This window comes from Ascaphus truei, chromosome 8 (genome assembly GCF_040206685.1).
Source record: "Ascaphus truei isolate aAscTru1 chromosome 8, aAscTru1.hap1, whole genome shotgun sequence".
Lineage (NCBI taxonomy): Eukaryota > Metazoa > Chordata > Amphibia > Anura > Ascaphidae > Ascaphus > Ascaphus truei.
The window spans coordinates 62,244,696-62,267,122 of record NC_134490.1 but is presented as its reverse complement, the minus strand read 5'-3'; the positions used below and the strand labels follow the sequence as shown (position 1 = coordinate 62,267,122).

The 22,427-nt window shown below is 44.3% G+C and overlaps 1 protein-coding gene across 2 annotated transcripts; it reads left to right on the top strand.

The window, feature by feature from the left end:
- Positions 1-1,079: 1,079 nt before the first annotated feature.
- ALDH18A1 (aldehyde dehydrogenase 18 family member A1) lies at positions 1,080-22,314 on the top strand. 2 transcript variants are annotated; one of them, XM_075612281.1, is made up of 19 exons: positions 1,080-1,305; positions 2,814-3,135; positions 6,006-6,138; positions 7,050-7,267; positions 9,556-9,705; positions 9,818-9,922; positions 10,617-10,769; positions 11,699-11,789; positions 12,331-12,455; positions 12,913-13,057; positions 13,396-13,469; positions 15,180-15,279; positions 16,728-16,948; positions 17,582-17,719; positions 18,926-19,121; positions 19,372-19,493; positions 19,832-20,018; positions 20,174-20,269; positions 20,884-22,314. In XM_075612281.1, exons 3-19 carry the CDS (start codon positions 6,042-6,044, stop codon positions 21,063-21,065), a joined length of 2,400 nt encoding a protein of 799 aa, XP_075468396.1. In that variant the 5' UTR covers positions 1,080-1,305; positions 2,814-3,135; positions 6,006-6,041; the 3' UTR covers positions 21,066-22,314. The 2 variants fall into 2 exon arrangements, with proteins under 2 accessions (XP_075468396.1, XP_075468395.1); XM_075612280.1 differs by having other exon boundaries at positions 1,088-1,305; positions 10,617-10,775.
- The last annotated feature ends 113 nt before the right edge of the window (positions 22,315-22,427 follow it).

The window sequence follows — 22,427 nt, the reverse complement described above, 5'->3', positions numbered from 1 at the left end:
GGGATAGGCTGCAATGTGCTGTGTTAGAAGAGATAGGATATGTCTGCAATGTGTTGGGTTAGAAGAGATAGGATAGGCCTGCAATGTGCTGTGTTAGAAGAGATAGGATAGGCCTGCAATGTGCTGTTAGAAGAGATAGGATAGGTCTGCAATGTGCTGTGTTAGAAGAGGTAGGACAGGCTTGCAATGTGCTGTGTTAGAAGAGATAGGATAGGTCTGCAATGTGCTGTGTTAGAAGAGGTAGGATAGGCCTGCAATGTGCTGTGTTAGAAGAGGTAGGACAGGCCTGCAATGTGCTGTGTTAGAAGAGATAGGACAGGCCTGCAATGTGCTGTGTTAGAAGAGATAGGACAGGCCTGCAATGTGCTGTGTTAGAAGAGGCCCTGCCCCTCCAGATGTAGATACAAGGGGTACAACATGTTTTCTTTAGACACAGGAGCCAAAAACAGATGCTGTACCTGCTAAATTGGTAACGGACGGCATAAAATGTTACACCAACATTTTAGGAAGGAAATAAATAGTTGGGTGTGTCACAGTACTGGTGCCATCTCACGTTTCTCCGTTCTCTTTTTGCTCAAACCTGTATAGGTGAGCTAGCATTTATTTACTAAGATTTTTCTCATGAAATATTATTGTGTGTGTGGATGTTTGGTTTTTCCCATTTCTTACACACCACCCAGCAGGGGTGGGCAACTCCAGTCCTAAAGAGCCACCAACAGGCCAGGTATTAAGGATATCCCTGCTTCAGCACAGGTGGCTCAGTCAGAATGACCCTTGAGAACTGGAGTTGACCAACCCTGCCATGCAGGCATTTAACAAAAGATGCTGAAGATTCTGTGTAGGGACATGAAATGTACCACAATAAGTGTATGGGTTTTCCACCTCTATTATTAAGGACACTCGTAACGGTTAAACTATTGCCATTAACCCTTCCGCTGCCAGAGGCGTGCAACAAATTGCCTTCTCTGGCAGCGGAAAAAGATGCACTTGTGCAGCTAAGCTCAAAGTCCAGCCAATCAACTATTTAAAGCAGCAACACTACATTCCCTCTTTTTTTCTATGCACAGCATGTGACTTCTCTGGAGTCCATATGTCCCCTCTGTTGTAGACCGGCTGGCATGTTCTGTTGCCGTTGTATCTCGCAGCAAAGTCCATGAGGTGCAAGAGGAAGTGACCTCACGTTCACAGACCCAAGGGAAGGCAGGAGATCCAGGAAGGAAAACACAAACGTCAACCGGCAGTTCTCCGGACCTCCTACACGTTTCGTGGAACACAAGTCCACTTCAACAGGGAACGATTCAACAGGTATGTCAACACACCTACCGCTAGATCCCCTGACTTTCCTACACGTAATGCTGCAATACAAGTAACTATTTATTATCTCGAATATTTATTTAACATGCCGTATAAAGTCTGTAATACAATAGCATGAACCTTGTTCTATCTCTTCATTCAAAAGCAGGAATGTTTAGTCACAAATGTTACCCAATGGAGTCTTGAACAAGATGCAAACGGATATGGAGTATCTTTCATTTCCGTTTTCGTCATGGGTGCCTTCCCCCACACACGTGATGGCTACACCAAGCGATCACGTGGTTGAGATCTGGAAGACAGGGTGGTATTCCGGATCTTAAAGGGTTAAACCAAAAGTCCTTCAAGGAGGAATCCTGAAGGCGCCAATACAGGATTACAAGCACATCCTCCTCAGATCAGCCATTGTGAGACCAGTATAAATCGCTGTTACAGGGGAGTATATAAAGCAGCACATGTACCTTCTAACTGTACCTATTTAGCATCTACTGTACCTGTTTTTTTTATATCAAACACTCACCTACATAGCAAATAGTGCAATTATTTTCATGTTGCAAATGTTGGAGAATCTGCAGTATAAAACAGACATTGTACATCCTGAAGTTTACAGACAAGATAATGTTTGCCAGCACCAGCTGACCCTGTGTGAGACTGCATTTACTGTATGGTAGTGCTGCCACTTTTACTGATTTTGCTCAAGGTTATGTAGCTATGTCTTTATTTATATAGCGCCATTTATGTACATAGTGCTTCACAGCAGTGATACACGTGACATAATAAAACACATTATGCACTATGAATATGCACTTGAGACATAAAAGTAACATTAGGCTGAGTCCCCGCTGGCGCTGAGCTCGCTGAGCGGGCGGTGCTTGGAGCAGTTACATGCATATATATATATATATATATATGCATGTTCCCGCTCACACGCGCGCAAATGCGCAGGCACACACGCTCTGCGCTCTTCTAAATAAATTTTTTAAACTTTCTCGCTTGCTCGATAGCCCGCAATTGCCCCCCCCTCCTCTCCCCCCGCTCACGCGTCCGCAAGTTGCAGGACACCCGGCGCTCATGCTCTAAGCATGAGCGCACTCAGCGCCAGCAGGGACTCAGCCTTAGGAAAAGCCACTGCCCCAAAAAGCTTACAATCTAAGTGGTCTGTAGGAAGAATGTACAGAAACGGTAGGAGGGTGTTCTGGTAAGTGCATCTGCAAGGGGTCAAGGCCGACGTATGAGGTTATGCAGAACAATTGTCTCATCACAGACACATCAGTCAATACAAAATATGAGTTAAAAAAAATATTTATCAGATCTGTAAAACTATCTTATCAGGTACAGTTACACTCACAGAACAAAATAAAACCACTGGGGATTTAGATTCTAAAACTCTACAAGCAGTCTTACAATGAAATATATATGTTAAGCTATTTTATGGCACTAATCAACTACTTTCAACTCCTAGAACAAATCTCTATTATTCATTCATTCATTCATTCACACAGGTCCCAGCACAGACCAGGCCTCCAGCATCTTCTCCTCCTCCTCCTCCTCCTCCTCCTCTCTCCAGCATGACAGCATCCCAGGGTGCGCAGCAAACACGCCACGTGGAACCTTACAGGGATTCTGAGAGGACGTGCACGCAGAATGCGCAGCACACAGGCGGGAGCGGCTGGCGAGATACGTAAATAACGTAACGACAAGCCCAGAAGCGCCATGCCGCCGCTACGTCACGCTGTGTGCGGAAGAGCTGAGGCCGCGCCGTGTACCTGCTGGCGCTGTGAGAGCGCCCGAACAGGACGTCAATAAAAGAGAAGGGGCGCGGGGGTAAGAGACGGCGGCGGTGGGTAGGGGATGGTTGGAGGGGGGCTGCGGTGGGTAGGGGATGGTTGGGGGGTAGGGGATGGTTGGGGGGTAGGGGATGGTTGGGGGGTTGGGGGGTAGGGGATGGTTGGGGGGTTGGGGGGTAGGGGATGGTTGGGGGGTTGGGGGGTAGGGGATGGTTGGGGGGGGGGGGGGTAGGGGATGGTTGGGGGGGGGGGGGTAGGGGATGGGGGGGGGGGGGTAGGGGATGGTTGGGGGGGGGGGGGGTAGGGGATGGTTGGGGGGGGGGGGGTAGGGGATGGTTGGGGGGGGGGGGGTAGGGGATGGTTGGGGGGGGGGGGGTAGGGGATGGTTGGGGGGGGGGGGGTAGGGGATGGTTGGGGGGGGGGGGGGTAGGGGATGGTTGGGGGGGGGGGGGGGTAGGGGATGGTTGGGGGGGGGGGGTAGGGGATGGTTGGGGGGGGGGGGTAGGGGATGGTTGGGGGGGGGGGGTAGGGGATGGTTGGGGGGGGGGGGGTAGGGGATGGTTGGGGGGGGGGGGTAGGGGATGGTTGGGGGGGGGGGGGGTAGGGGATGGTTGGGGGGGGGGGGGGTAGGGGATGGTTGGGGGGGGGGGTAGGGGATGGTTGGGGGGGGGGTAGGGGATGGTTGGGGGGGGGGGTAGGGGATGGTTGGGGGGGGTAGGGGATGGTTGGGGGGGGGGTAGGGGATGGTTGGGGGGGGGGGGGTAGGGGATGGTTGGGGGGTAGGGGATGGTTGGGGGGGGGGGGGTAGGGGATGGTTGGGGGGGGGGTAGGGGATGGTTGGGGGGGGGGGTAGGGGATGGTTGGGGGGGGGGGGGGTAGGGGATGGTTGGGGGGGGGGGTAGGGGATGGTTGGGGGGGGGGGGGGTAGGGGATGGTTGGGGGGGGGGGGGTAGGGGATGGTTGGGGGGGGGGGGTAGGGGATGGTTGGGGGGGGGGGGGGGGTAGGGGATGGTTGGGGGGGGGGGGTAGGTGATGGTTGGTGGGGGGCTGCGGTGGGTAGGTGATGGTTGGAGGGGGGCTGCGGTGGGTAGGTGATGGTTGGTGGGGGGCTGCGGTGGGTAGGTGATGGTTGGTGGGGGGCTGCGGTGGGTAGGTGATGGTTGGAGGGGGGCTGCGGTGGGTAGGTGATGGGTGAGGAAGTAATTGAGGGGTAGGGGGTAATTGAGGAATATGGATAGCAGAGGGGCAGGTGAAGGTACTGCTGGCTGAGATAAGGCAGAGATGAGGGAGGTGATGTTGAAGGGATAATAGTAAATGTTATGGAGGTGTGTGTTGCTTTGGTTCTCATAGAAGAGTTTGTGTGTGTGTGTGTGTGTGTGTGTGTGTGTGTGTGTGTGTGTGTGTGTGTGCGCGCTGCTTTGTTGGGGGATTGTGTGTGTGTGTGTGTGTGTTTTGCTGGGGGGAGGTGTGTGTGTGTGTGTGCTGCTTTGTCGGGGGGGGTGGTGTGTGTCAGCTCTGGATAGGTCAGTAGAGTGTTGCTGGTGCACAATATGTGCTCCCATCACGTGGCGTTTCTTTCAGTCTGTAGCTGGCTCTGTGAGTTATAGCAGCACAATGTAAGAATACATACATGTTTAGAAGATGCAGTATTGGCACTGACCCCCTAGCATGTTGTGTGACCTGTGAGCGCTTCTTTGCTCTCTATCATTTTGGTGTATATATGTGTTTCTCACTGTAGCAATTTACAATTCTTCTGACTCATTAACCTTTCACTGTAAATCCCAGCGTTGTTTCACGACTTATACTTATGAAATTGATCATTGTAAATAGCAAAAGTGAAACTGTGATTTATGTATCCTGCAGTTGCCATGGTAATGAGGCAAATCTGTGCTTTTCTGGCAGCACATTTCCAGTGTTGGCAGTAAGCTTGTGTGTTGCAATTCTGGATGTAGTTTCATCAGCCTCTCTGTGTTCATGGCCAGGATGAGTAGGTAGACCCTCATTGGCTGCCTTTCTGTGTAAGTGGCCAGTCAGCGTGAGAGATATTCTGTGTGAAATTGTAGAAACCAGACTTCACTTTTCATCAATTGAGAAGTTCTAGCTTATCCTTATGCCGGAGGCGTCTGTGAGCAACGCAGAAAACTCATACTTCCTTACTTCTAGGAAGGGCGGTAACTTTATATAGAACGTCATTGTATGTTTGACATTGTTTTGACAAGTAAACTGTGATTTGAGCTTCCAAAAGTAGTCCGGGTTTAACTTTTAACGCCTTAGTTTGCATAGACCACAAAAATAATAAGGCAATAAAATGTGGTGACTTTGCTGTGACAATTGACGTTTTTATCTGTGCAATTTAATAATAATTGGAATACGGTGAACATTGTTGATACAACACCAGTCAGGAATTTGTGCTGACTTGTGCATTCCTGAGTTGAGTGTCTATCTCCACGTATACACTGTCTCTGGTCATCGCACGCATGATGCTGGACTGCTTGTCTGTGTCACTGGATACACTTATTTTATTGGGGCTTTAGTATATTCACTAAAGTCTGATTATCTCTATAACTGGCTTAAGATAAGAGACGTTTTTAGGTTGCTTACGCCTAAGATTTAATTTGTGTAGTGTTTTTCTAACTAGGTGAATGCATTAAGAATAATAGTGTTCTCTTTGTGCTTCTCACTGTGTATATATTGTGTCCGCACCAAGGTTCACCTTACATGAATTCGTTTCTGTAATCTTATTGTTGCTGCTTGTTATGTCTGTGCAGTTAGGGCAGACACAAACGCCATTGCTAATTGGTGTAGGAACTCCTATTCATTCCAGTCTTACTATCCCTGTGAGTTAGGGTGTGCTGCTAATCGTGAACTTCTGCAAATCTGCTTATATTTTTATTTTTTTATTCTCAGTTTGTGATCATTTTGGAGCCATTTACCTGTCGCACAATGTTGTGTCGCGCTGCTCTGAGCTCCCGTGTGGGCTCCACTGGGCGAGGTCTTCTCTCGCGTGTTCGAACCACCGCTTCTGCTTCCCACCTGAAATGTAAGTATTTATATATGCACATCTGGATGTACATTGTACCGATTTGGGGTACAAATACTAAACAAATTCCTAATAACATTTAGTAAAAATTGGTTGGTACTCCAATAGTCTGAAAGGCTTTTTTTTAACTTGAACTAATAGAATATAAATTGAATATATTCAAGAATACCTCTTGACCTGAGGTAGAGAGTATTGCTCTTGAAACCTTGCCTTAAAATTATGTTGGTCTCTCTTTTGCATTATTCTAACTGGAATAACACGGCTACAACAACTTATTAAAATAAGAAGTTTAGTCTGCTTTGAAAAGAGTACTTTCAAGGCATTAGGCAGAGGTCCTTCACGTCAAAAAGCAGCAATAAAATATATATATTTTTTTTAACCGCATCTGAACCGAGGGTCCCCCGGAGCTGAATTGGGCTCGGGACCACCCGGTTTGTGAGATACTTATCTGTAGTTACCAGTGTTTCTGCTGGCTCCAGTGCAATCAAAATGGCCACCACAGCTATCACATCGTGTGCCAATAGGAAGCCTCAACAACATAATTTGCAGCTTCCTATTGGATGGACATTTAAATGCCCTCACAGAAAGCAGCAGTAAGTATCTCTGGTTCCGGGAGGAGGACCGAGAGATACAAATAGCTATGGAAGCCCCCTGGTTCCAGTGATGTAAACAATGTATGTATTTTTGTCAGAGTTGCTGCTTTAACCCTTTCATCATATTGTTTCTCTGCATTCTTCTTTGATAGTAATTATTTACAAACTATATCACTCAAAATATTACAATCTTGATGTAACCTCTACAGTGCTACTGCATTAGTGATGTTTATAATAGCCATATTTGTACTAGAGTTCCATTCGCTAACTTTCTTGTGTAAACCTTTACTGAATTTGCCTTTTTGTTTGAAAACCTAGATTTTCCCGCTTCTGGTACTGTTTATCTAAATGCCCGCTGCTGGAGCAACATCCCTTTTATCACCATGCCACTTCTTCGCTCACGCGACAAACCCTTTGCCCACCGCAGTGAGCTGAAGCACGCTAAGCGCATCGTAGTGAAGCTGGGAAGTGCTGTTGTAACTCGAGGCGATGAATGTGGACTAGCTCTTGGGAGGCTGGCCTCTATTGTAGAGCAGGTGAGTGAAGATGATACATATTTTTACTGAATTACTTCAGCGTATTAATAGTATAAGAAAATGAGTTGCTGTCTTTCCATTACCATTCAACATTTGGGATGCACATTGATACCCTGATATCCAAAACCTATGCCAAACTAGGTGTACTATATAGGAACAAATCCTCCCTAAGCCTGCTGGTCAGAAAGCGCATCGCACAGCAGATGCTGATGCCAATTATAGACTGTGGGGACATGGTATATGGCTCGGCATCCCAAACTCACATTGGCAAACTTGATACCCTCTAACTCAATAAAGAAATAGATTGGTCATCACTTGAGTCTAGGCACAAATTTCACCTTTCCTGTCTTGCCTTCAAATACTTTCTGGGCAAGCTACCCATCTATCTGAACAAGCTCCTCACCCCAACCACATGCAGAACTTATCATCTGAGATCTGACTCCAAAAGACTGTTCATGGTCCCAAGGTTCAACAAAGTAACCGGCTGCTCCTCCTTCTCTTACCGTGCACCCCAAAACTGGAACAACCTACCGGAGACACTCTCAGCCACCACCAGTTTAATAATAGGTTCTTTCAAAACTAAAACTGTCTCTCATTTTAATCTGGTCTGTAACTGTTATATACACCTATAATATATATTATCTCTTAGGCCTGGGACATAGAGGATTAAACAGCGCTGAGCCGCACTCCTGCTCTGCCTCGCCTGCTCCAAAATTGAGCTTTTTCCTGTCCTTGCAGGCGAGGCAGTGAGCGTGCTCTGGGGGCGGAGGCGTGTCAGGAGGCGGAGCGAGAGGCGGGGCTAGTCCCTCGCTCCCATTGGATGTGAGCGGTCACGTGACCACTCACATCGCTTCGCGGCAAATTTGAAACTTCCCTGTCTGTTCCAATTTTCTCAGCCTCCGCACGCATCAGCGCGCATGCGGAGGGGGAAAATATAGCCGCGCTGATGACAGATGCACGGGGTTTGTGCATCTGCTCAGCCCGCCTCAGCGAGCTTCAATTCACTATGTCCCAGGCCTTACTGTGCATGCAATGTCTTGTATATAATGTAGTGTATAACACTTTTCACTTAATGTAACTATGTATTTGTAACCATGTATTTGTCATCATAACTCTGTGCCCAGGTCATACTTGAAAACAAGCGGTAACTCTCAATGTATTACTTCCTGGTAAAACATTTTTATAAATAAAAAAAAAAAAAAAAAAAGTTGTGTGTGTGCATTTTAAGTGAAACATCTTTGTCTTTTGTCACTGTTTTGTCACAGAAATGGTGATATTTTTAATTAAAACACAATTTCAGTGCCAAAACGCAAATAAGTTTGACTTAGAACACGTGTTTTAGCTATTTGCACTTCTATTCAGTGTGTGTGTTACAATCCGGGTCCTGCCACCCTATCTCCTGACCTCCTCCCCCCTCACTCTCTTCCCCCGGCGGAGCTGTGTTCTGCTGCTGGTGCAAGCCTTCCGGCGGAGTTAAACGGACGGACGTGGCTCATGGGGGGAGGGGTGTACACGGCGGCTCACGGGGGAGGGGTGTACTTGTCGGCTGAGGGGGAGGGGTGTACTCGGCGGCTCACTGGGGGGAAAGAGGGTGTTCTCGGCAGCGCACTAGGGGGGTAGAGGGTGTTCTCGGCGGCTCACTGGGGGGGAGGGGGTGTACTCGGTGGCTCACTGGGGGGTAGAGGGTGTGCTCGGCGGCTCACGGGAGGGGGGGGGGGGTTGCGCGTGCTCTGTGGCTCACTTGGGGGGGGGGGGGAGAGGGTGTGTGTGTGTGCCTCCTGCTGCTGGAAGCTGGCAAAATTCGGTGGCGGTGAATGTTGCTGATGGCATCTTCTGCCAGCAGTGATGTCTGTTCCGTCACCACTGACTTCCGTTCCCATCAACTCCATTCACTGCCACTGAATTTTGCTCATGTGGTAGGTGCCGCTAAAGAAGTTTCACTTCAATTATTACTACTACGTGTAAATAATAATATTTTGGGGCTGTATAGTGTTTTGGCACAGTGGATAATAAGATGGGGAGTAGTTGTGCTTTTCCCCCAGAAAATAAATATTCTGCAGTGCCTTCTTATTTCAGTAGAAAAAAGTAAACATTTTTGCAGCCTCCATTCTGACTTTAATCAAGGCCGCAAAGTCCAATCCAGGAGAGGCGCTCCCTTCTCAGTATTAGAATAATAGATGGGTTTCAACCATTTACCAAAGAGAAGGATTATTTCAGGGTTGGAATTGTTTAAAGATACTATATCTAGATCTGCTGTTTCTGGTCTGAGACAACTATTTTTCTCCTAGGTGTCTATGCTACAGAATCAAGGCCGGGAAATGATGATCGTCACCAGTGGCGCAGTCGCCTTTGGGAAACAGCGTCTCCGTCATGAAATTCTTCTGTCTCAGAGTGTGAGACAAGCATTGCATTCGGGGCAGAACCAGTTGAAAGATATGGTAAACATGAATCTGTGTAGGAAGTTGTATTCTGGTTTTGCAAAGCTTGATCCAGCTACTAACCAGATGTTGTTGTATTCATGTAGCTTTTCTTTTTCCCTCTTATGTTCAGCAAGTCCCAGTGCTGGAAGCCCGAGCCTGTGCAGCTGCTGGGCAGAGTGGACTTATGGCTCTTTATGAGGCCATGTTTACACAATACAGTATTTGTGCAGCTCAGGTAAGAATCTGTATTGAGACTCAACAGGTTGGCTGAAGGAGTTTGGAATTCGGCTAGACTCAGCCTTGCATTCCAGATGTGATTACATTAGCAGTTCGTATCAAATAATGTAATGGTTGCACACTGGAATTGTGCATTCTTATTTTACTCTTCTATCATCTTTTACACACACCCACTATACTTAAGAATAAATTATTTTGCTTTTATGCAGATGTACATACATTTACCAAATTAGTTCAGCATAAGGATGTTGATCCAAGTTCAAATCCGATTGCTACTACTGGAGTCAGGAAGGAAATTATTATTCTTTTATGGGACATAGTTGGCTAGTATTACATCCTATATTTGTATTTAGAAGTAATCTAAATGTACTCGTTGGTGAATTTTATTTTTCCTCTTCTCAACTTTGGCTACTATGTAACTATAAACTCTGCAATGAATATATTTTGAGGTCCTTAGGCAGAAGATGATTAGACAATGATATATAAACTATGTAGTATTTATTTTGCTATTCTCTCCAGTTTCACCGTAAAAGACCCTTTCATGGAAGTGAAGGGCAGAGACCTTCATAAACATACAGCTTTGGCACAGAGCCAACATCAATATGCTTTGTGTGAAACCTTTTAATTGGGGAATTCAGCACCTTGCCTGGACAGTGCATGTGATGTACTGTACTGTACTGTGTCCTTTTCAGATTTTAGTCACAAACCTGGATTTCCATGACGAGCAGAAGCGACGGAATTTAAACGGCACGTTGCATGAACTACTGCGAATGAACATCGTTCCCATCATTAACACCAACGATGCTGTGGTTCCTCCTCCTGAGCCCAACAGTGATCTGCAGGGGGTAAATGTGGGTGAAGTATTCCTGTGGGCTCAGACTACATGCAGAGCTGCTTTGGCAATAGTGCATGGGTTCATTTCTGCATGGCTGCTGGAGAAGTGGGAAGAAGCTTATCTAAGAAAAAGGATGGGTGATGTATAACTGCAGTAGTCAATGCTTGGCATACTAAAGCTTCAGCAATAATGCATGGGCTTCATATCAGATTGTCTTTGTCTTTATCTCACAGCTAAATGTAACAAGCCAACATTGAGGATTTGGTTTCTTCATATTGTGTATACATCCTTTGCTAGCCACTAAACTGTTGACGTACTCTTGTGGCTGAATGGTTATTTCAGACAAATATAACAGATTAAAATAAAGTGTCAATCTCACACACTGGTTTTCCTTTCCAAAACCTGTTAAAAACAGGAGGAACACACACCCCTACAAACGGATGTTCCTGAAGAACGTCAACTTTTTATAGTTCTCTTCGAACTTTATTATGCATCCGAGAAAGATTAAAAAGAATGTAATTATTATTTTTACCTCCTATAAAGAAGTAAATAAAATAAAAGTTATACAGTAGTCAGGACTCTTAATTGCGAGAAGGAAAAAGAGGCAGAAATTGCTAATAAAGTATTAGATTTCTAGGTGGGATTTTCAGCGTTTCCGGTATGTTTCAGTGCAGTGGTACCCAATTTGTGTCTCTGGTGCAGAGGGGTTGGAGAAGGTGTATAGGAAAGGATCATATAGAATTAGAGTACTGTAGATTGCTATAGAAAATAAGTCAGACCAGAAATACCCAAAGATGCCCAGCCCGTGCCACTATAATTGGTTGTGGGACTGATGAGTAACTAGTATAGCAGTAGGCTGTCCTTCACTTACTATATGTATTGGTGGCATACAGGGGATGGTTAGGACATTTCTGGGTGCTGAACGTGAGTGTTTTTCAGGTAATCAGCATTAAGGATAACGACAGCCTGGCTGCCCGACTTGCTGTTGAAATGAAAGCAGACTTAATCATTGTGCTATCCGATGTAGAAGGTACGCAATGTTACACTTTTACTTCTCCTTAACGAGAAACTGTGATTCGTAACAATAAGAGCGAACGTTTGTTCAGTGTCTTCAAAAGCAAGTCCTTTGCATTATTAATAATTCAATTGCCCTTCGTTTTTTTTAACTGGCTAGGCTTGCCCTCTAAAAATGAGAACATTTCTAAACCTTTGCTGTAGCCACCTAGCCGTGTCAAGAATGTACCATGTCCTGCATGGGTGGGTTTAGTTCAGGGCTGCTCAACCAATCCTGAAGCGCCCCCCCCCAACCCCCCCAACAGGTCAGGTTGTCAGGATAACCCAGCCTCCGCACAGGTGGCTCAATCAGAGGCTCAGTCCAAGGGACTGATTGAGCCACCTGTTTTGAAGCAGGGATATCCTGAAAACCTCACCTGTTTTTGGGGGGGAGGCATGAGGACTGGAGTTGAACACCCCTGGTTTGGTTTAGCACAGTGAGGAAATGTTTAACAAATGACTTTCTCAAAATTGGCTTCTCATATGGGTATCTTTTTTTTTTACCACTTGTGTTTCAGGACTTTTTGACAGTCCACCGGGGTCAGATGATGCAAAGCTGATAGACATTTTTTATCCTGGAGATCAACAATCTGTGACATTTGGAAACAAATCAAGAGTTGGTATGGGAGGCATGGAGGCCAAGGTAAAGGACCCAAACTTTCTTAATACTTCTGTCCAATAAATAAAAAGGTTTCAACATGGCATTGAACTGGTGATTTTGGCATTGAGGGGGCTACATCTTGATAAAGTTTACAAATGGCCACAAAGATGTGACCGGATTTTACTATCCCCAGAGCCATGGGAAGATGAGCAAAACGCAGCGGCTCCAGGGACCGTAAAACTGCAGCTGCCAGTATGTTTTGCCGAATGGGACCAACCCACAGATAATTTCTCATAACCGCGGATTCCCCCGGCAGGAAAAACATTAAGGCTGGCTACATCTGTATCACACATGTACATTATTTTTATGATTTGAAAAGCTATAAAATGGGGGGGGGAAATAAAAAAAAGATATATATTTACACACTCTAGTCTCTTTTGTGTATTAAATCTGTCTTTGTGATTAGTAGGGTTATGGAAACGTCTGTTTTCCTCTGCAGGTGAAAGCTGCACTTTGGGCCCTACAGGGTGGTACTTCGGTTGTAATTGCCAACGGAACGCACCCCAAGATATCTGGGCATGTGATCACGGATATTGTGGAGGGGAAGAAAGTGGGCACATTATTTTCAGAAGTAAAACCTGCCGGTGAGTTTGGTTGAGCACTGGTTGTATAAAGTGCTGCATGGTCAGAAATGCACCAGATGAAGAATTCTGATGTCCGTGTCCGCAGTCCTATTGCACTGTGTATTTATCGATCTCTTATCCGCTAATGTAGATTACAATGTAAATATTCACTTTTAATGATCCACTCAACCCTGTTAAGGTTTGGAACCTGTAGAGCTGCTGTACTGGCCTTTTAAATTCTGTTCCACTCTGTAAAAGTTTTTATCAGAGTTTAAACTTGCTTGTTTTTTATAGGATTTTTGTGCAGCTTAACACTTTTTTGTGATCCTCATAGTGGTTCCTTACACTTTGTCTTGTAGGTCCCACAGTGGAACAACAGGCAGAAATGGCTCGAGCTGGTGGTAGAACTCTAGCAGCACTGCAGCCGGAGCAGGTACACACAACACCATATGATTATTTTTTACACGGTCCCCCAACCTCTGAGGGCCCCCTGATTCCCAGGAAAAATGACTTAAATGTTTTGAAGTCTCTTACAAAAACAAACTGAAAATACCAATTGTGAGCATAGTCACATATCTGAGACAAGTCTGCAGCCCTGCATTTCCCCATTATCTCTTAGCATACAATGCTTCCACTGCAGCCAGGGATTCTGGGAAATGACATGCAAATGAGCACACAGTGTCACCTTTTTGCTTCTAATCCATTTTAACATGGACCTCTATAAGCTTTTTGCCTGTCGTGTTGCATAGCTTTTCAGCACAGCCTGGGTTTAAGAAGTGCATGGCCAGTAACCCTACTCTCAGACAGCTGTTTCAGCCTTTTGGGTCTCATCAGTGTGACAATGGTTATGCTGACTTTGCAATGAGAAGTTGGAATAGGTTTCAAGCACACATTATACAATCATAGTGGGTATAAAGTGACAAAAACCTTCCACAACTACAAACATATGCCCCCGGGCTACAACAATGGAAAATTATGACATTATGGCTTCTGTTGGCTGCCAGAATGAGCCCTGACCCCAGGGCACTTGTGTGTCTGGTTGGAAAATATATATGGCTGGAGTCAGCACCGCGGAAACTCAGGGATTCCTGGAAATTGAGGGACCACAGGACTTCTGTTGAATTTCAGACCAAGAGAGGCCCAATGCTACATCCAATGCGACAAATAAAATACATATTAAGTGTACTAAATTATCTGTATTCTTTCATCATAAATATGGGTCATTTAGTTTAATACTTTGGCCACGTTACGGTAACCCCATTTCAGCAGGTCGTACACTACCAATATTATACGGTCTTACAGTATGTATTTCTTCCACCGCATAGAAAGACTGGGAAACCGATTACTGCAGCCAAAGGCGTGTGTGACATAAGTCTGCCATGTATGAGCTGCAGTGCAGCTAAAACTGGTTACAAACAAGAAGTGCCCTAATAATGATAGTGATTTAAAAAAAAAAAAAAAAAAAAAGTGTGTGTTCGCTTACCAAGACTGTATGTCCCTTTTGTAAATTGGTATGAATTTGAGACCAAGTCTGGGAAGTATCAGTCACCATATAATGCTGTCTCTTGTCAGTGAACCTTTATTTGACTCTGCCATTTAAAGAGACCCGTAGTTTCACCACGGAGGTGTAGACTGGTAGTCGGGAAACCCAGTTTGTCTTGACTATTAATCGGTTGCAGTCCAATAACCTAGTAGAGATAGTTGACTTCAGTAGAGCAGTAACCCTGTCTGACTGCCATCCTGTGGCTACTTCCCAACACAGGGCCACATATCCGCAATGACAGGGGTTTCCTGTAATATCACCAGACATGGCCATGTAGACCCCTCTGCAAAAACATAGACCTTGCTAACCAAACCCAGGTGTTATAAAACATGGTATATTTCCCTAAATGAGTTTGGTTGTTGCTGAAAGGTGTAGATGTTTTATTAAGGCCCCATATACCTACTGTATGAACATGGTGTAATTGTGTTGTCTTCCTACCCATTGTACTGCACTGTGACATATTGATGCAATATAGATGAAATATGGTGATTAATTAGATTTCATGTTTCCGCTTGTTTTTACAAATTGGTGCTCGTCTCTAAATAAAAAGCTGCAGTTGTTGTCTATCAGACATATATACATTATATTTTCTTCCGACAGAGAGCAGAGATAATTTTTCATCTTGCTGACCTGCTGACAGATCACAGAGACGAGATTCTTTCTGCTAACAATAAGGATATGGAAGAGGCCGAGAATAAGGGTATGAACTTCAGTCCTTGTGGACTGTTTAAAGGAAAAATAAAGTACAAGGTTTTGGCAAGATAACGTATCCAAGCTTGAACAATTAGAACTGACCTGGCAAGTGCACCTTCTGCTTCCACTAATTGTGATGCGTATTTTGAAACGTGACGCAAGAGAAGTGCTATTTGAGCTATTTATGGCAGGCAAAGTGTTGCTTTTCCCTTAGGATACTGTATACTGTTTAACACTTGTTCCTCATTCATACTGACAATATCTTTCTAGAAGAGAACTGCAATTGTATTAATAAACGCAGTGAGTCACCACAGCATAGAGTACAAATATAGAACATTTCTTGGGGTTTAACCTGTCTTTGCATGGATAACCAGCCATGCACTTTGCTTTGGCCATACCTAAACTTTCCTCCTTTTCCCTGCATGTCGAATTGGAGAGATCTGAAGTGGCTACATCACTGTGATCAGGGCTCGACAAAAGCGCTCACCCGTGGCGAGTAAATTTTAGCTGCTGGCGAGGAGGTGGCAGACGAGGAGGACTGAAGACCACGGGAGCGGAGCAGTACTGGAGGAAGACAGCTGGCAGTGGGATAATAGGACCAGGGACCACCATGTCAGGGCAGCAGAGGCGTTACACGGCGGGCGGAAGCAGAAGAACAGTATTGACACCATGTGAGCAGCGCAGGAAGACGGCCGGGTAGGAGCGCGCCCCAGCAGCAGACACCGGAAGTAAGAAAAGACTTCCGGGTCGGACCGCTGGGGCGTCGTCTCCTGTGCTGCTCACATGGTGCAAATACTCTTCTGCTGCCGCCCGCTATGTAACGCCTCTGCTGCCCTGACATGGTTGTCCTCGGTCCTATTCTCCCACCACCAGCTGTCTTCCTCTGGTGCCGCTGCGCTCCCGTGGTCTTCAGTCCTCCTCTTCTGCCGACCACCGTCTTCCTCCTTTGCTGTGCACCGAAGCCTGGAGAGTGAGGTGGGGGGGTGTGAAAAGAACGGGGAGGGGGAGTGTGAGGCGCGAGTCCCTTTTTTGTGTCTCGAGTAGCATTTTTTATATATCTCTATATATATCTCTATATCTATCTATATCTATATCTCTCTCTCTCGTGCCCTGGCTATATCTCACACCCACACACCCTCTCGCCCCAGACGTGCGTACACACGCCGCAACATGCACACCACCTCTCGCCTCACACACACACTCAAACCTGCAATACACTTTAGAAATGTTGCCCTGTATAATTAAAGGTTCTTATGAAGCCTTCAAATGTTCTTGGATTTCGTACAATAATGAAACAAAATTAGGAACCTATGCTGTTCTTGCATTTAAAGTTTTGCTTTCAGTATATTGTTAAAGCATACTTTGAATTTCAAGTTCACATGCATGCCTTTATTTTATTTTTAAATGATGGTGTATGTTTCAGTGACAGACATTAGATCTGTTCTTACCCTCCAGGACGATTGGCCACTCCTCTGATGAAACGCTTAAGCCTGTCCACCGCTAAATTAAACAGCCTGGCCATTGGCCTTCGACAGATCGCAGCCTCCTCCCAGGACAGTGTAGGACGTATCATCCGTAGAACACGGATCGCTAATGAATTGGAGTTGGAGCAGGTGACAGTACCAATCGGAGTTCTGCTGGTTATTTTTGAGTCTCGGCCTGACTGCCTTCCCCAGGTACGATGCACATACCTTCATACAGACCTCACTGAGCCACTCAAACAGGCTTTTAGCCACCATGCAGTTTCATCGTATTTTGCAGAAAGGTGCTTCTTTGTAGTTTTTACCAGTGCTAGAAAAGCCGGCGTTTTCTATTTCATTATTTAAGGGCGATACAAATCCTTTTTGTGTTACATGATTTTAAACTGGCTTCATAATCATTAGGTGTGTGTGTGTGTGTGTGTGTGTGTGTGTGTGTGTGTGTGTGTGTGTGTGTGTCAGAAATTTTTCAACAGTTCAAAGCGGGGGTGGCCAACTCCAGTCCTCAAGGGCCACAAACAGGTCAGGTTTTCAGGTTATCCCAGCTTCAGCACAGGTGGCTCAGTTGTTGCCTCAGCCACTGCCTCAGCCACTGATTGAGCCACCTGAGCCGAAGCAGGGATATCCTTAAAACCTGACCTGTTGGTGGCCCTTGAGGACTGGAGTTGGCCATCCCTGGTTTAGAGTTAGAAAAGATGGGAATTACATACATTTTTAATACACACACAGATACCTTAGTCTTTATTTGTGCATCTGAGGCCTTAAGACGGCTTTTCCATTCTGACAGCTGACAGGAAATGACATGACTTTCTCTCCTCTGTGCTATGGCAGGTGTCTGCACTCGCTATTGCAAGTGGGAACGGCTTGCTGCTGAAAGGAGGAAAGGAGGCTTCTTACAGCAACCAAACACTCTACCGCCTGACTCAGGAGGCGCTGTCTCTTCATGGAGTCAAGGATGCAGTGCAGCTTGTGCGTACTCCTATCATTAGCATTATATCCACTGTCTACAAACGTCTAGGGCAGCAGAGGACAGCAACCTGCAATGTGTTGCCTCTCCCAGGTCTGAAAGGAAGTGGTGGACTATATTTCAGTCTTAATGTTCTCCTGTATCATCTATACTATGAATATTTTGGTTTTGGATACCTTGTACATGGCCAATACATTATGAATGTATACTGTATTATGAACCATATTCATGGCACTCCAAAGTTAAAGAGAAATATAAAGATACATTTATTTAACACCATCATGAGATACAATCCATAATATATGAGCGACGTTTCGAGCCACAAAAAACGCCTTTTCTCAAGCTCCTTTGTATCTCATGTGTTTAATAAATGTACCTTTTAGATTTTTCTAATTTGTGCACTGTAGACATTTTCTATTTTTGTATTGGTTTGATCCGGAAATGTGAACACTGATTGTACAGCGAGCAGTTAATCTACCCCACACACACCTAATCTGATATTCTTTTATGTCATTATTTAATTAGCGGACAATTCGCACACTTGGCTAAGGCTTTTTTTAAAGTGGAAGGTAAATGTGGAAAAGTATCAGAGTCGGTGTTTTCATAGTCCAGAGAAAACAACTCATCAACTAATGACGAAGTCCTCTCCAGGACAATGAATGTTGTACTTCATATTGCATTTTACCAATTGTTGGGTACACATAACCAAATGGATGTCACAGTGAAGCCATACCTGATTATGTAACTTTGCCAAAGTGACACGAGTTCAGCTTGAAGAGGACAGGAATTTTATACATTACATATTCTTCAGTGTGTTTACAACTCGTAATGTGCCCATCCTTTACAAATCTACTCACAGAGAGAATATCATAACTATTTACCTTGTTTGGTTTATGTCCTCAACTGTTTTTCAAGGAGCAAACCACATTCTGGCTTGCATCTCTTTCAATGAGAAATCAGAAGTACAGAATGCATTTTAATCCGCTTTCTAGTGTTGTCGTTTTTACAGGCCCCAAAGGTAGTGTCCAACAGTTGGACATACCTTGTCATAATCACGTGACATACTCACCACTGCTTTATTGTGAACGCTGCACAAATTAACCTGCTTTAGTTTAAATTTGTGACATTGTGGAATGTCATTTTCTGGCCCCTCTCTCTCTTTTATGATCTAAGATAATGTGTTTTGCTTGCAAACTTGTTTGTTTCAGGTGAACACCAGAGAGGATGTTGAAGATCTGTGCCGTTTAAATAAGCTGATTGATCTGATCATCCCACGTGGCTCATCGCAGCTGGTCCGGGACATCCAGAAGGCCGCTAAAGGAATTCCAGTGATGGGGCACAGTGAAGGCATATGCCATGTGTATGTGGACTCCGAGTCTAGTGTGGAGAAGGTTACTAGGGTTGGTAAGTTAGGATTATTTTAGGCTAACCCATAGAAAATGCAGAATCTGTAGTAATATAACAATTACTAGAAATATGATTAAACTCTTTAACTATGAGCATAAACATATGGGTTTCATGGTAGTCTCTGGTAGTAGGTTGGTATCTGTATAAATCATTGTATACTGCCTGTCATTGATTTAAAATAGATGTATGGGGGGCTGGCAAAGTTGACTGTGCACAGAGCTGCTTTTATCATTATTATTTTGTATAGTGCGGGACTCAAAGTGTGAATATCCTGCCGCTTGCAATGCAATGGAAACGCTGCTTCTCCATAGAGACTTGCTGAGAACCCCTCTGTTTGACCAGATCATAGACATGCTCCGAGTTGAACAGGTACGATGTGACTTTTCTAACTTGTCGAATTTAGACTCCTCTGTTTTTAATGCAGGTTATTCATTAAGATGTGAGGGTGCTGATCAGGGCGCTATTGCACAGAAACCACCTTTTATTTTCATTGAAATTTCCGGTTTAATGCATAACTCATTAACTTTTATAGTGTCTAGTTCGGATATGAATAAAAGTGGTATTCACGATTTCTGTAACTACTTTTGATCAATCAAATGACTTATGGGAAGAAACCTTTGTGCTGTAAAAGTGGAAAGAGCCCATTACTTTGACCTTTTACAAACCGTTATATATATATATATATATATATTTTTTTTTGTGTGTAGGTAAAAATTCATGCTGGTCCCAAATTTGCCTCCTATCTGACCTTCAGCCCATCGGAGGTGAAATCTCTCCGCACTGAATATGGGGACCTCGAATGTTGCATAGAAGTGGTAGATGGCGTGCAAGATGCCATTGAGCATATACACAAATACGGTAGCTCTCACACAGATGTTATTATCACAGAGAATGGTGAGTCATTTTTCCCCCCAGTCTTTTTATATTAATATAAGTGTACTTTGTATGTTCCGACACTTAATTAAGTGAGCCTAAAATATTGGAAGAAACCTTCTTTTAGTTCAACATACTGTAGCCAATAATGCATATTTTTTTTTCCCCCACTCCAGAAAAAACAGCGGAATATTTCCTGCAGCACGTTGACAGCGCCTGTGTGTTCTGGAACACCAGCACTCGCTTTTCGGATGGATACCGTTTTGGACTGGGTTTGTTTCTTCAAATTAACTTGTCGGCATGTTACATATAGCACCCTTATTTGTATATAAGGTGCCTTGGCAGATATTATCCTGCACGTAAACATTATTACAAACTTGTTACTCTGTAGTTTTTGGTAACTTCCAGATTTACGTGGCACTACCAGGCTAATTTTCTGAAGCTTAATTCACTGTGGTCCCTTTTTTAAATAGCAATTATGCTCCAACAGACATGAAGTTCAAAGATGACCTCATTCCTAGGACTACCCTGGGTTGCTTAGAAGTCCGTCCACGTTTACAGAGACTGGAATTGTCATTATATTATGTAGATCAGGGGTGCTCGACTTCAGTCCTCAAGTCGCCCCCCCTCCGTTTTCAGCACCGGTGACTCAGAGGCTCACTGAGCCACCTGTGCTGAAGTTGGGATTTCCTGAAACCCTGTCCTGTTGGGGGGGCTTGATGAGTGGAGTTGAGCACCCCTGATGCAGAGTAGTCTTATGCTAGAACCCAAATTTTAAGGTTTGGACTGGAATATTTCTGTGTGAAAATTGTTACAAATGTTAGAATATATTGTTTAGCTTGGGTGAAGGTGACCACAACATTGTGTGTTTTTGTCTTGACTGTAGGCGCTGAGGTAGGAATCAGCACTTCTCGAATCCATGCTCGTGGTCCTGTAGGAATAGAGGGACTTCTCACTACAAAGTGGTTACTCCGCGGAGAAAACCATGTAGTGTCTGACTTTTCAGAACAAGGAAGCATGAAGTATTTACACGAAAGCCTTCCGGTCTTGCAGAGGAATACCAGCTAAGAAAAAGTTCACCAACCAAGTTAATATCTCTAGAAGGACTCTCACCTCTTCTCATTCCAGAATTTAACGAACTGCTCTGGAAAATTAACATTGGTTCTGCCGTCTGATTTCTCTGTGCACCTTGAAGAAACCTGTAACAATCACTGTTTTAACACATGGAACTGTGCACACAGGTGGTTTACACAGCCCTCGGAATCTTTAGGAATTGTAGACTTCAGCCACCATAAACCGCAATACAGATTTCCTTGATTACACTAACTGCCCAGTTAATTCTCTGGTGGTATTGGTAGATGAATTAAATAGCACTTAAAATATATTTGTTACAAGTTCCTTAGTTTATACATGTAGCCAGAGACGTTTTGCAGATGTGAGATGTTAAGCCCCTTGAGATTAAATACATCTTTTCAGATGACCAAAAAAAAATAATCTGTTTGCTGGATTATATTGGTATTTTCTATTGGAACAAATGACCATGTTATGTAAAAGACACTCGTGTGTTTTTTTTTTTGTTTTTTTTCCCCAGCTGTCGGCAGACAATCCGCAGCTATGATCTCTGAAACATTGATCAATTTGCATTCTATTCTAATGACAAGACGTGTTTATATCTCGCTAGATGCTCTCTGAAGAAACTCGCTGATACTAGAGGGGAAATAAATTCCCCTCTGCCCTCCCCAGCCTAGGTTACTATATTTTCTCCATGTGGATTGTGTATTGTTTTGCAATGTGCCATTAGAACTTCCAGATGAATGAATGCGCTAATAGGCACAATTCTAGCATGGTTCAAACAGTAAACTGTATTTATTCCTCAGAATGCTTTGAAACCAATTTTTGTACTTTTAAATATGTATAGTGGGGCATTTCCTGCTGAACTATTAATACTTTAAATTATTGAACGTCTTCATCCAATAAAATGGTGAGACATTTATTAGGCTTGAAGAATAGAATCCAATATGTCGGATATCATGCACGGTGGCAGCTGTATGTAGAGTACGATATTTCACTGCTGCTTAAATGCTGTTAAAGAGGAGGTATCTTGCTGAAATGCATAATGTTTATAGCTTCTGTTACTCTGTGATTGTGTTATTGGATTGCAGATGCTTTAATAGACCATTTTGGATTGGATTCCTATAAGTCTACGATGGTTCTTTCTGATGGAAAATCCCTGTCTAAATCATTCTAAATATATAAAAAAAAAAATACTGAATTTTGCCCCTTTTGAAAAGTAATTATTAAACAGGAAATCAGCCTCCTTTTTGACTGTTAATTATGTTACTTTTGAATGGAGGGGACTAACTTCTTGAAAAGTACAAGTCAACATAGAAATGTCCATGCTGCTGGAATTTTAGGTGGTGGTAGTAGTAT

What these genes read in the sequence shown, in the direction of transcription:
- ALDH18A1 (XM_075612280.1), top strand. Translation starts at nt 6,042, where the DNA reads ATGTTGTGTCGCGCTGCTCTGAGCTCCCGTGTGGGCTCCACTGGGCGA. An exon ending in AGAACCAGTTGAAAGATATG is followed by an intron (nt 9,706 to 9,817) that starts GTAAACATGAAT and finishes TCTTATGTTCAG; the next exon opens with CAAGTCCCAGTGCTGGAAGC. An exon ending in GTGATCTGCAGGGGGTAAAT is followed by an intron (nt 10,776 to 11,698) that starts GTGGGTGAAGTA and finishes AGTGTTTTTCAG; the next exon opens with GTAATCAGCATTAAGGATAA.